Raw genomic sequence first — 15,173 nt, 5'->3', positions numbered from 1 at the left:
CAAACCATACGATTATATTGGTTGTTTATACTTCCCGTCCAATAAGACCAGTGTTGGGAACGTTACTTTAAGTAATTAGTTATAGTTGCTCACTACTTGTTCCAAAAAGTAACTGAGTTAGTAACTGAATTACTCTATAATAAAACCAACTTGTAACTTTCTATGTCATTTTTATTGCATTGTGCTTTTTTTTGAGTGAGATTAGATTGTGTGTGTGTGTGTGTGTGTGTGTGTGTGTGTGTGTGTGTGTGTGTGTGTGTGTGTGTGTGTGTGTGTGTGTGTGTGTGTGTGTGTGTGCGTGTGTGTGTGTGTGTGTGTGTGTGTGTGTGTGTGTGTGCGTGTGCGTGCGTACATGTTATCCTTGGCTTAATGTCAATCAAACAACCCTTGAATCTCTGCCAGGAAGTAGCCTAGGCCTAACCCCTGATAAAAAAGAAAAGTTGTTCATGTTTTTTGATTTGGAGCAGTTTTATTAGCCAGGACAACAGATTATTTTAAGCTATAGACTCGATAGGGATTTTTTTTTTTTATATTTTATAATCAACCCAAAACAATCAAAAGCTACATGTTAGACATGGCATTGTTTATGGCTGGGTATCGAAATAACCCAGTATAAAACTTACGATAATCAAACGATACCTGCATTTGATTATTTTTTGTACCCAGATAGAGAAAATAATACTATTTGTATGGTTCTGCTCGCAGCCAATCACCGCAAATGTTCTTTGATAATGCGACATGTGATTGGCCTACTACCGCAGCAGCTACAACCCACACAGTCTGTGGTGTGGTGAAGTCGAACGCGATGTATTTGTTGTCAGTTTAACGTGAAGAGTTGTATCCTCCATTCACATGGTGGGTATTGAATGAAGTAGCAATAAAAAAGGTATCAAATAAAGTACTACTGGTATCGGTATCACTTTAAGCTTACTGGTTTTGGGACTGGTACTGTAATTTGAGCAATACCCAGCCCTAGCATTGTTAGCCTTCTATCACATAACAGCTGCAGGAAATCTAAACTAGATGTGGTGAACTGGCTACAGCACCACTCAAAATTCCCTTTGTCCTTCCTTCAAAAGTTTGATGTGTTTTATTCATTACATTGTTGTGAAACCCCTTAAGGGAAAGTCCTTGCCCAGTCTACATCCTGACTTTAATCTCTACCTCCACAGAATCAAAATTCTCTTTCATTTCTCCTTGTCATGTAGGCTACTTTCCTATCCGGTGAGGGCACTGGCCCAGGTACTAATGCAGCTGTTTGTCTCAATCAGACAAACAGCTGCACAGCTGGTGGCAGTAACAAAGCCCAACCAGTAGGGTGCAGCAGATGGCGTCATGACGACTGGGGACAATGATGGGGCTGATAGAATCATTCATTAAAGATCACAATTTTGTGTGTGAGTCAGAGGGGACAGAGTGGAGCAGATAACAAGAGTCACAGCGTTAGGGAGGGAAAAGTTAGATAGAAGTCAGATAATACAGAAGAGTGAGAGCAACACAGAGAGGAATACAGACCCAAAAGGCAAAGGAAAAGACAGACAGACAGCACTCCTGCTCACACAGAATTAGTTCATGTTCAAAGGCTGTGCCAGTCAGTTAAAAAAAACTTTACATTTGGCTTGAAATAATGTTTTTGTTTTGCTAAAAAGCATCCTCTATTTTTTTTTTTTTTACACTTCCCTACAGTTTCATTGTTTTTTTTTGGAGACTGACTTAGGGTGAGAAGAGGGGAAACAAGGACACATTGGGTGAAATGGAGAAGGCAGAGAAAGAAGGGCAGGGTGGAGGTGTAGCTGAATGCCATCCAGTCATCAGGGAGCCAGCCTTGCTTGTTCATAGAGCTCAGCGTCTGAATAGAGAAAGGAATTCTGTCTGAAACAAGCCGATGCTCATTTACTTTCTCCGAGCTTGAAGCAGTGCCATTCAGACTAGATAGAGGGGGAGTTTGGTGAGGTCAAACCACAAGTGCTATATTGTGTTTATTCTAGAGCAAGGGCATGTCTTTTATAGGTGGAATCTTCTATATATATTTTTTAGATTCTTTTTTTGGCATTTTAGACCTTTATATGATAAGAGCTTAGACATGAAAGGGGAGAGAGAGGGTGAATGACATGCAGCAAAGGGCCGCAGGGTGGAATTACACTTGCAGCCGCTGCGGAGAGGACTGAGCCTGTGTACATGGGGCGCACGCTCTACCAGGTGAGCTATCCAGGCGCCCCAGAATCTGTATTTTCTTTTTTACAACTGGTGCAGTGGTCCGCAACCTTAGGCAGCTAGGTAGCTCTACCAATGGCACACTAGCAATAAGTGTGCAAGTGTATTTTTTCAAAAATGTTCAAATCCGCATGCTAAATTACCTCTTTCACAGTCATTGGCAGGAGCACAGCTATTAACGGTAGTTTTATTGACTTTTTCCCCATCCACATTCCACGAAGACCCGCCCTATTCTGCCTCTGATTGGCTTGTACTCGTTGCCTTCTTCACAAAATGCGGTGCAAAGGTTAAAAAAAATAACACTGCCTGAGCGAGCACGGTAGATGATGGCAGGCTTAATGCTGACATGTCACGCTAATTACACATGAACATTTTAAAATGGCACTTCATATTAAAAAGGTTGCCGACCCGTGCTCTACTGCATTATTTTTTTATTCTGAACATGGGAAATGAGAGTTTAACCATCATTAAAATAAGTCACACACACACACACACACACACACACACACACACTTACTGTATGTGATGTGTTTAGAAATGTGGGGGAGTTCAGGCAGGAGTTGTGACTTCCGGTGCATATTGGATGCTCTTATATAACCGTATGATCATGGTGAGGTGTCCAGATTTCTAAAGATAAGCTGGCAAGTTACTTAGCAACCACCACAGAGCAGGATAGGGGAGCAGGTATGATTGCCAATGAATACTGGCCAAACTCTTTTAATCATTACAACAAAGAATGCACTCCAACACTGTGGCTATTTTAGTTTTTTGCCATGGGCTTCATTTTATTTATTTATTAAGCTAAATAATTATGTTCTTCTATCAAACCTGTATTAATCACAATATGATATGAAATGTTACTAATACATCTAAATGGGGATTATGTTTGACATCATTTGCTTTGCACAGAATCCCCCAGACCCAAAGAGTAACCCATATAAATGTCATTATCTGCTCTTTAAATGACAAATTATTGGTCAGTCGCTTATTAGTCAGTCGAATTAGCATTAATGTGGGTTTCTCTTCATAAATGTGGTCAATTTGTCCTCTGTCTTATATTGTTTTAGCTGTTTTAGTGTTGTCTCATCGCCTGTTTTGACCAAGGTTTTCACTATGGACTTACTGTACTTCATATTTCTTTTTAAATAGGATATAAGTGGTGACTCCAGTGTTTTTTTTAAGGGAGACAAATGAACAGGACTGCACTAAATGCATGCCAGCCCCAACAGCTGACAGCTGTGGATTTAAAGGGGCAGCTTTGAGGACTAAAAGGCCAAGACAGAAACATAATTGAGAATGCAGTTTAGTTGTATGGGAACATTATTTTTAGGAGACTGAGCTGGGCATACACGACATGGCAACTATAGCACTGGACAGTTTTTTTTAAACTACCCATACATATGTTGCTAAATTAATTTTGAGAGGAAATAGCTGATGCAGTGGCAGAATTATATTTAATGTTACTTGGTCAAACAGATATTAAAAGTTATGAGGCTGAAGCAGCACCAGCGAGTGAGGAGTTTGTATTTTAGATTCAGTGATTGGTATTTATCGTCCTTCATATTATCAACCCACGTCAGATGTGCCTTTAATGGGGAAATCATTTTAAGCTTCTTTCTCTGTGTTTATTTTGCAGTTATGGGGACCACGTTCAGCATTTCAAGGTGCTGCAGGATCGCTGCTGTCAGTACTACGTGTGGGACGAGCTCTTCTCCTCTCTGAATGAGCTGGTGGAGTTCTACCATAGCAACAGCATCGCTAAGGAGAGGACCGTCTTTCTGAGAGACCCTGAGCACTTCGCCAGGGTGAGCATTGTTTGTTTGTTTGTGTCCTTTTCTTTCAACACCTACGTACTTATCGCACTTTTCTTTTGTCTTTTACCAATGCAGACAAAGCGAAAAGCACAAATATCTTATAAATAGTTTAATGAGTAATTAAACAGGATGTTTTCACCCTTAAAGTCCATCCTGTGTGCAACTGTGACTGGTTCGTACACACTCACAAAGAAAAGCTGGAGAGAATATTTCAAATAATGGCAATTCATTAATGATTATAATTTAAAAAATGTAGCTTGAGATCATAGAATACATTTTCTTTGGGAAAAGAAAATAATAATTTTGTTATCTCCCACATAAATACTGTATTTTGACATCAGTGATTAATTTCCTTCACCAATTTCCTCTTAGACTTTACACAGTGTTGTTCCCCCCTAAAATATTTTGTAATTCCAATTGATTCCTGACTCATTTGAGGAAGTTGTTACTGTTTTGAATCTAGCCAAATGATCTTTTCTTACCTTTTCCCAAGAATTCACCTAAAACCACAGCAGTGACGTTGCGCAATTTATTTTGCAATGTCAATTTCAATCTCCTCTCTAATGAATTTAAAACACATCTGTTCTTGCAACATGACATCATGACTTCGCGTAAACATACACGCCACTTTCCTAAAGCCAAGTGGCGTGTTATCTGTACGCATTTTGAGCTATCCGCGTGTAAGTCTACGATGTATACAGCGGACGGCAGTCTGCAACGTCTCAGCGTAAACATACATGCCACTTTCTAAAGCCACGTGGCGTGTTATCGCGAGGCTACGTGTTATCGTGAGGCTACGGTTGGGTTTAGGAAATGTGACACGCGGGTTGGGTTTAGGAAAAGAAGAACCGGTTGGGATTAGGAAAAGAAGAACGGGGTTGGGTTTAGGAAACGTGACACGCGGGTTGGGTTTAGGAAGAGAACAAACGTGGAAAGGAAACATCACACACGGGACACGAAGGAAACGTCACACGCAGGACACGATCACCGCTCTCCTGGGTGAAAGTCCTGTGTTTTACCCGTCCTCCACCCTGACCAACCTCCCTATGCGGATTTTCGCCCTTTAATACTACTCGCTACGGTGTCAATTCACACACAATCTCAAGGTAATGTAAGTCAACGGAGGCCAAAAGGCGTTAATAAACACGCTAAAAAGCGAGTATGCGTCTTGATAACACGCCAATAATGGCATAACAATTGCCGTGTCATACATACGCCACTTCATGAGATCAGTCTGGTTCTTGTCACCAGTCTCTGTCTCCTTCGTCATCCCTCTTGTATTTAAGCCGTCAGAGATTAAAGGTCCTATGACATGCTGCTTTTTGGATACTTTTATATAGACCTTAGCGGTCCCCTAATACTGTATCTGAAGTCTCTTTCCTGAAATTCAGCCTTGGTGCAGAATTACAGCCACTAGAACCAGTCCCACAATGAGCTTTCCTTAGTATGTGCCATTTCTGTGTCTGTAGCTTTAACTTTAAGGCATAACCAGTTTTTTTTTAAAACACACTCCATATGTTGGTGAATTTGTCTGCAGTTGTGACTGTGGCAGCAGGGTTTGACGTAGAGGTGCAGCTTGTAATGAAAGATCACAGGACTGCCGTCGGTTTGGAGCGGAACCAAATCAGTCATCTTTGACACAGAGCCAGAGGGAGTGAGAACTGCAGCGCTAAAGAAAACTGATGTGACAGGCAATTATTTAGATGATTAAGTTGCCACATATCAAGTTTGAACAGAACATTTCTTTAGCTAGTTGTGTTTAGGCCACTTTACCTTTGTACGTCAGACACCTAATGAGGCTAGTTTCTGGTTTTTACTCATCTAGCTACACCAATTATAAGCTAATTAAGTCAGATGAAGGCAATTTTATTCATTTAGCCCAGTATCCAATTTCCAAATGTGTCTCAAGGGGTTTAACAATCTGAACAACATACAACACTTTCTATCATCCTGTTTTCAATGTACTGGTAAGCAATCAGGTAGTTAAACAACGTGCCATCTGTTACTCAAAGGCGTATCCCAAATTTATGTCAGGTTTAGTGAGAGAACAATCTAAAATGACAGGTAGATCCCATGATGGCGTCACCATGGGAGAAGCTGTTGTTGCTTATTGTGAAGTCATCATGCAGAGAGTGGCTGGGAGTGGCAGGCGAAGCCGCTCGCTGTGGAGGGATGTGATCCACAGCGATTCTGACATGACAGCATGTTAGTATCACTGTACCACAAGCCACGTGCTAATACTCATCACATGAACCCTGGCACCTTAGAATAAACCAGCCATTCATTAGGGAACTGATCATGCAGAGTTGATCACAGAGAGGAGACACATGTGAAGTGGTATTAGGATTTACAACAGGCAGGGTAAACTCATATTTTAACTAGGGCATGGCTCTAGGGTTGGCTCACAGTCTGCTGGTCCACCACTTTGGTCCAGACTAACCAACTACTGGATGGATTGCTGTTTGTCTAAGCAATCATGGTCGCCAGAGGATGGACCCTAAAATATCTGGTGATCTTCTGACATTTCCTTTAGCGACACCAAAAGGCATTTAACTTTAATTTGTCCAGGGAGAGACTTTTAAGTAACAACGTAAGAGTAATATCAATCATACATATATTACATTACATATTCTTTATGTTATTGCTCATAAGTAATGGACATGAGGGTATTGCACTATGCTTCATAGCGTGTTAAAGTCAAAGAATTAACATGATGACATGTTACATTAAGGTCAGATTAGCTGCATCTCGCCAGTTTTGGTGACTAACCCATCACTCTATTAGTAATCAAGATTAATAAAGGAATGTAAAAATCCCACATGACCTCCGTGGTCTAGTGTTACACAGTTGCCAGTTCTTCAGTTCTCCTCCAATTGTATCTGTTTCATATTCATTTTGATTACGTCAAGATTTGAACTTCATGAATGTGAGCAAGAATAAAGGTTTGTCCATTTACCACATGGTAAAGAATACTTTGAAAAGCAGTCTAAAAGCAGAGCTGCAATTTCAAATGAAAACAAAAATTACCAAGTTGCTTGAGGTGTTTGTCTTCTGTCATACATTAATTCAGAAGGCATCAGCCCAAACAGCAGCACTGCTGTGAGACTGTGTTGCAGTGTTGGCCCAAAAGCAACTCTAAAGCAGAGATTTAGCTATCACCTGTTTTTTTTTTTTATATTGAGTCTGTTTGTAACCAGTTATTTGACTCTACTGGTTAATTTTGCTTGGAAATCAAACCCTGCACTTAACTATCAGCTCGCTGCACTGCATGCAAGTCAATAAAAAGAAGTAAAGAAGCACTGACATCAAGGTGCTGGCCTGCAGATAGCCAGCCACTGCTGCTTTGGGCTATTTTTGAGATGATCAGATAGGAAGTGAGGAGTTGAGAGGCCAATGAGTCAGTGCTGTAGAACTGCTGAGAAAGGAGGTAACACAGAAACACATATGCACATACTGTAGATCTTCCTGTGTTTGTGACATCAGCCAGAATTAATTTTAAACATTTCAAACTGGTATTGATATTCTGGCAAGGCCGCACTCTGGAATATACTACAATTTCAAGAGCACATACAATATTGAATGCATAGACGAATAGGTTCATGATGTCAAAAAGAATAAAATATATAGCAAAATATCAATGTAGTTCAATGTTTTCATTTCATGACATCATCATCACAAGCTTGAAGAAAATCTGATTGGCTGAAATGTGTTGAGCCTGTCTGAATTGTATGTTCTCTAGAAGATGATCCACATTCATTGATCTTTGTGATGTGTGAGCTTTACTTCAATAAATGTGTGAGCTTTACTTCAATGAATCACCCCTCTCTTCATATACCTGCTGTTGTATACGTGCAATGGAGTGAAGTGTGGCATTAAAGTCAGCAGGATTTGGCTGTTTCACCAAGTTATTTTTCTAAAACTCAATTTTATAACTTAGATGGGGTTTTTGCTATATAAAACAGAGTTATGGCTTTTTCTCATAATGTGAATCTATTCAGCCAGACTGCTGCAGTATATCACCTGGCAGGACAGGGGACTTTCAGATGAGGATGACAGGTTTTGATCCAAAAAGTAGGTTTTTATTTTTACAAACTAGCTTCTTGCAAATTTAGTCCTTATTTAGTAACATCCAGCCTCACACCTAAACAGTTTCATGTTTCATTCTAAATCCTTGGGGATGTTGCACATTCCTCGACCAAACGCAAATGGGGCAGGTGCGAAGAATTTAGCTTTAGGGCGTCATGATGGTAGTTATGGGAGATAACGACAGCCGTCTCATGGGAGAATGAAAAACTGTATGACCTAAATACTGTCACAATCTAAATCTCTTTAATCTCTTTAATGTGAGCCACTAACACATCAGCAAAACACCAGCTTCTGAGCTTTTTGAGCAATTTGGTTTTTCTAAGATTTTGATTTTCTAATATTCATACAGTAGTTTCTGTTGGTGCACCACCAACATCCGTCCTCTGTTCTCAATTGAGGAGCTGGTGTCATGACATTTGCATACAATAGTACCATAATAACACTAATCGCTCAGAATGCCACTAGCATCCATCCAAATCATCTTCTCCACTACTGCCACTGGATCTATCTGCCATGACTTCGGACAAAAGCAAAGTAACAATTTAAATTTGTAAATTTGATTACTGGATAAAGAAAGACAGATGCTGCACTCTTTTCCTGTGTTATAGGCATTTATTGCTGTCATTAAGCAACTTTAAGACCATAACAGAATGCTTATGCTTGTTAATTTCATTGCTATTTTATACTCCATTTATTCTCACCGTTACATTTTAATGTATGCTAATCTGTGATGCTGTACCAAGTTAGTCAATTTGCCGTGCATTCTTAGCAGGTGTTAGCAATCATTGGTGTCTCTTCATAATATTTTTTGAATGGCTGGTGTTTCTCTTTAACAAAGGGAGAACATTACTCACTTAGCTGGCCCACCCACATCCTCACAGCTGCTCTAGATATATATCCATTGTGATTGTGTGTGTTTATTCACAGGACTGCATCTAATATTTAGGCTGCGATTGCTACAAAGTGAAAGCTACAAGTGTCAGCGTTCAAACAATATTAGACTCCCAACAAGTTAAGAGATGAATTGCACAAAATAATTACAGCACTGCTCTTCAGTGTAAAGGCCCATATTGTAGCTTTAGATGGAATTATACGTTTTTATCAGCAGATCATTCATTCATTTTATTTCCTATCATATTTTATTCCATTATCCTATGATGTGATATGTGCTACATACTGTAGGTCTCTTTATATGATGAACAAGGATTTGACCAAGCTCAGAACTAAGGCTGTCACATCAGGAATATGCTTCTTTACATTAAGGTCCATCAGGGCAGTATACAGTACTTATTGTATGTTATTCAGCCTCAGGTCTGACTGATGTGGTCATGAGTTACCTTGCTGTTCTATATTAATATTAAGCTCTAATAAGGGTTGCGTGCCAGGTGGGCCTTGTTCACATACATGGTTAATAAGTCCTAAAAACTGTATTGTGAGTCCATCTGGAATTGGCCAATCAACAAACCAGGATACATGAAAAAAAATGACTTTATCTTTTCTTTTTCTTGGTCATGTGTATGTACAGTAGTCTTGTATCATTCCAACAGTAGCGTGCTGTCTGTGACTTTTCTTGTACTGTAGGTCACAATGTTGCTCTGCCATGGCCTTGAGGTAATATGTATCTGGATCACAACATGCCCCATAGCTGGGGTGGCGTGATGAAGGTGCTGTGTTTACCTACATGGCTATGTAGCCTTAGAAAACATCTGCCATTCCAAATAAGATCACAGAAGCTTAGTCATCACTTTATATCTGTAGCCTTGTTTATTCTGCAACTGTTTTAATGAGAGCTTTAAGTGGTAAATTGTACATTTTCAGTTGTCTATTTGAACAATACAAATAGACAATGATTTTGCAACAAGCAAATATATTATTATATTGGTTTATGTCACAGTTGTGTCACAATTTAAACCGATTTTGAACTCATCTCAGTTTTGAATTAGTTCAAAAGCTAGACTAACCTTGTTCCTATGATTGAAAGTAATTTTTTGAAATGCATCTTAGATACTAGATATTAGTTTCTCCTGAATGTGTTTCTAAAGCCTATTTTTTTTATCTTTATCTTTGGTCTGGCAGCAGAACAAAGACACACGATCATATAAAAACTCCATCCTACCTTTTCTTCATTATCTTAAGATTTATAGCATATCACGGTCATCATCAGCAATTCAAGTCAGAGGTCTTCCTTCCATTATCTGCAGATTAAAAACACATTAGAAAGATTACAATTAGCTTGGAGCCATACCGTCTGTCATTTTATTTAAAGTCATGGTCAGCTTCGTCTTGGCTTTCGGCATCAACAAAGCTCCAACGCCCACTGAAAGTCTCTCACTGAGCATGTCTTTACAAACCTTACAACACAGTCTTCACTCAGTTAAGGTTTCACTTACATAAATGATGATGCCAGAGAGATAACAAGACAACTTCATTTGCAAGTTGCAGACCTTTTCTTGCCTGGTACGTTATACCTAAATTCCCACTAAGTCATTCCATAACTCCTGTCTTTGCAACATTGTTGTGTATGCTCTATGTGTTAGTTACCCGCACACTATTTAATCTTTACCTCACCCAAATGTTAGGCAGTGACACTAACAGCATAAAAACACTTGGAAAAACTTTGGATTATTAAATGAATGCATGAAAGCAGGGTTATAGAGAAACTTCAACCCGTGTGCTGTAAATGATTCATGAAAATAATCCTTCCTCACTGTCTCTGACACCACCACATGATCACAGTCTTTTTTAGTTTTTGACTATATGGGTCAGTTTCACAGACTTAGTCTGTCAAGGACCTGCTTAATCGGAATCCATGCAATTCCTTTGCAGTGCTTTTTTTCTTGTCCCTCCTATTGTGTAGTTGGTCTTTCCAAACTAATTCCACACCAGCTCATTACGTGGCCCTAGATCACTTCTTATCTCACGATGGCAGGGTGGGAAATAACTCTCTGTATCTATATTTTTTAATTTCTCCTCCCAACAGATCCCTTATGCCTCGTGTCTCGAAGATTTCACTTCAAACAGAAAGCCTGTTCATGCAAAACCTCAACCTCTTTTTGACACCTTGTCATTTTGGAGTGGAAACAGGCAGTGTCACAGGCTATTTTTGCTGCCCTATGTTTATACACTGTGTGTGTGTGTGTGTGTGTGTGTGTGTGTGTGTGTGTGTGTGTGTGTGTGTGTGTGTGTGTGTGTGTGTGTGTGTGTGTATGTAAGACAAATGTAGTTTAAGGATGTAGTCCATCGACGTTACAGAGTAATTTGTTCCACAGTCAGCGCTCGCTCTGGGTCGGAACAGGCGCTGATGAGGACGTTGATCACAAGGCAAGGCAGCCGAGCGCAGCTGATACTGACGGACCATATTTCCCCTTCCAAACCAATTGCTCCTCACGAGTTTGCATCGAAAACTGAATGGGGTTTCCATGTGCTGTCACACAGCAAATAGAGGCCTGCTGACACATGCTCGCTCACACCCAAATACACAGTAACAAATAACAGAGTGCATGCACGCACACTAAAAAGAGGTCTAGACTAGATCAGCGAAACAATAAAGTATAAGTCTGTGAGGGTTTTATAGATTTGTCGGATTGATAGATTGTGTCAGTGTCTCTTGATCCTAATCCTGCTGTCTGGTTAGTGTGTGAATGTGCTTGTGTGTGTTTGTCTGGATGACATCATATTGGGCCTTGGTCTAAGACAAAGCAATCCACGGCAATAAAGCCCAGATGCAACACTATACCTATACACACACACACACACACACACACACACACATAAAATACAATATTGGTATTCTTTCCAGTCTCTCAGCTCCCTTACAGTTCATATCACATCTACTTTCCTCCGTGGGAGTGCAACTGACATCTAAGAGATTAGTTAAGTTCGCTCTCCTTAAAGACGCTCTCCTTAAAATAGCCATAGAATAGCTTTTATTCTGCTATACTCTTACATGTAAACTGCTTTTACTTCACCAGTCAATAGAGATCAGAGGAGGCCGGCTATCAGGGGAGAAGAAAGACTCTACTTTTGTGAACTCAAAGAAAAACACAGTGAGACAGAGAAAGCTCAGCATCGGCAAGTTGAATTGAAAGCAGTTCATCTTATCGCGAATCGACATAAATAAAACAAAAACATCACACGTTTAACTGAATGCTGTTTTGAGTAGGAGTGTGTGTGAACTCCTATCTCATCCTAACACACATCATTCTGGATGTATTACTCTATGTCTACCTGTCTCTGTTAGTGTCTTACTCTACTTCTCTCTTTCTCTCTCATGGCCTCCACAAATTACAATTTTGTTATTTAATCCGTTCACGTAGAGCTGCTCTGTCCTGAAAAAGCCCGTGTGTGTAGCCAAATAATGAACAAAGCCTATAAAGAGAAGAGCTTTGCAATTTTAATGAAATACACACCCTCTTTACCAACTTAAACCACATATTGCAGCTGCAATCTAAAAGATCTCCCCTTATCAAGATGTATTTATCTATTCAAACAAAATAAACTTCAATTGCCAGGTTAGCACGCACTGAAAATAAAGGTCTCAGGATGGTAAATATAAACATCATGGGAATATTTTATAATGTTACATATTATCATATGAAATGTCCCTGGAGGTACACAGCCCAAAGAAATATTTTTTCTTTCTTCTTACGAAGGAATAGTTTGACATTTTAGAAAATGCTCTTATTCGCTTTCTTGACGAGAGATGAGAAGATTGATAGAGTGGCATCAATCGTATCATCTAATTCTTAGGCAAGAAAACAAATATGAGCATTTTCCTTAAAGGTCCTATGACATGCTGCTTTTTGGATGATTTTATATAGGCCTTAGTGGTCCCCTAATACTGTATCTGAAGTCTCTTTACGAAATACAGCCTTGGTGCAGAATTACAGCCACTAGAGCCAGTCCCACAATGAGCTTTCCTTAGTATGTGCCATTTCTGTGTCCGTAGCTTTAAATGCTATTGAGGAGGAGAGGGGGGGGGGGGCAAGGTGGAGGGTGGGGGTGTGGTCTTAACCAGCTTTAAATATCACAACACATGTCCATCATAAGATTAACGGGAACCTGTGGTTAACTGTCTTTTCGGAGTTAAACTCCACAAGCGTGTCCTGCGGCTGGCTGGCTGTCACACACACACACACACACACACACACACACACACACACACACACACACACACACACACGTCCACAGCGCAGCAGGCAGACGTGGGGGAGAGAGAGATACGTTTCTCTTCAGGAGACTTGTTTCAATTATGACAAATATGCTACATACATTATATTTAATATTTAGTTCTTACTTTTATTGGTGTATTTGTTTTCTGATTTTAACACTATAAAGACCGTTGCTGTGCTTGCATCACTCCCTTACCCCTCCTACCAGTCCCTATGGCCACTTCGCCAGTGCGAATGCAATTGGAAAAAACGGTTTTGGGGGACAGTAGTTCGTAGATCTGTTTAGAAGTGGACTTTTCCTATAACTACATTCCTGTAACTACTTGGTCGAAAAGCGACCAGTCGGCAGCTGGGTTAGCTTAGCATGAAAACTGGAAAGGAGGGGAAATAGGTAGCATGACTCTGTCCAAAGCTAACAACATCAGCAAGGGTAGCACTTTCCCCTTCTTTCTTTCCTGTCTTTGTGCTAAGCTAAGCTAACTGGCAGCTATAGCTGTAGCTATAGCTGTAGCTACATATTTAGTGGGGTTTTTGGGTTTCTTCTCAGTTTATATTATCATTGCACTGCTCACTAAGTTCAATTGTCTGCAGACTTGGAATCAGACCTTTATTGATGAAATAAAGGTCTTACTATTGCATCATCTCAGTTTCCTGACGAAAGCCCCGACAAGAACCACTGACTTAATGTATTGGCTTACTTCCTTGACGTTCTGTTGTGTAAAAAAAACAAAAACTGTGTGTTGTTAAGAGTCTGGCTCAGTTTTTTTGTTTAGACACAGAAGTCAAAAGTTGTGAGGCCAATTTTTCATTAACTCTCTTTCTCTCTTTTCCTCCATCCCTCTCTCCCTCCCTCTTTCATTTCCCCCCACAGCGCCCCCATCATGCCCACGCTCTTTTCGACTTCGCCCCCCACCATCCGTCCCAGCTACGCTTCCTGCGAGGTGATGTCATCGAACTCATGGACTGCTCCGATTCGCTGCGCTGGAGGGGCCGCTGCCACGGACACGTAGGCTACTTCCCCCCGGAGTACGTCCAGCCCATTTACCACTGCCAATGACCTGGCACGTCAATCAAATACACAGCCATTCCCACAGGTTCATCAGTGAGCTGTCATGACCCCGTCCCCTCACACTGCTCCCCCGCTGTGCACTTGCCCATTCACTTTTGGAGAACTGACGTGCTGCAACTGCACTGCTCATTATGTAAATGACTCCTCCTGTTTCCCCATCGTGATGCCACCTGTTAATCACAAGCCTTGCCCAATCAGCTGCTACAGGCTCATCAATCGCTTCCACTTGATCCCACAACTCCACTTACTCTTTAATCATGTAAAAAAAATATGACTGGACCTATACACTGTGGAGAACTCACATACTGTAAATATGCACACACAGACTGACAATCATCCCCAGGCATAATCATTAATAGAGCTTATTAGCACTGGTGCAGGCTGAACAAAAGCAACACACACACACACACACACACACACATACCTCATGAAAAAAGAACAGTGTGTGGCTCATAGGAGGTTGTGGAGGAATGGCAAGGTTTTCTCGGCTGAAGAGGAATTAGGATTTGCTCCAGTACTTTGCTGCCGTTCCCACGAAGAGATCTGGTGAGCTGAGCAGAGAGACACAGAGAGTCATTGTTGTGAATATTTGGGCCAGACACTCTGAGGATACTGACAGCAGATTGCACTCTCGCTGTGTGTGTGTGTGTGTGTGTGTGTGTGTGTGTGTGTGTGGAGGGGATAGTGTATAACATATGGGTCTGAACACATGTAAACTTGCAAACTTTAAGTATGTCTATTGTGTGCAAAGGAAAAGTAAATGCACGTGTATATGGGTTTGTGTATGTATGTGTGTGTGTGTGTGTGTGTGTGTGTGTG

General features: G+C 40.6%; 1 protein-coding gene across 1 annotated transcript in view; it reads left to right on the top strand.

Annotated features, from left to right (window-relative positions):
- The window catches only part of grapa (GRB2 related adaptor protein a), a 32,035-nt gene extending 17,117 nt beyond the window's left edge, over positions 1 to 14,918 (top strand). The window contains exons 4-5 of the mRNA XM_031320894.2: positions 3,851 to 4,019; positions 14,157 to 14,918. Of these exons, the coding sequence (XP_031176754.1) occupies positions 3,851 to 4,019; positions 14,157 to 14,342 (355 nt within the window). The 3' untranslated portion in view covers positions 14,343 to 14,918. The remainder of the gene's footprint in view (positions 1 to 3,850; positions 4,020 to 14,156) is intronic.
- The last annotated feature ends 255 nt before the right edge of the window (positions 14,919 to 15,173 follow it).

Source organism: Sander lucioperca, chromosome 21 (assembly GCF_008315115.2).
Source record: "Sander lucioperca isolate FBNREF2018 chromosome 21, SLUC_FBN_1.2, whole genome shotgun sequence".
Taxonomy (NCBI): Eukaryota; Metazoa; Chordata; class Actinopteri; order Perciformes; family Percidae; genus Sander; species Sander lucioperca.
Note: the sequence above shows the minus strand (reverse complement) of the source record. Positions and strands in the feature narration are given on the sequence as shown.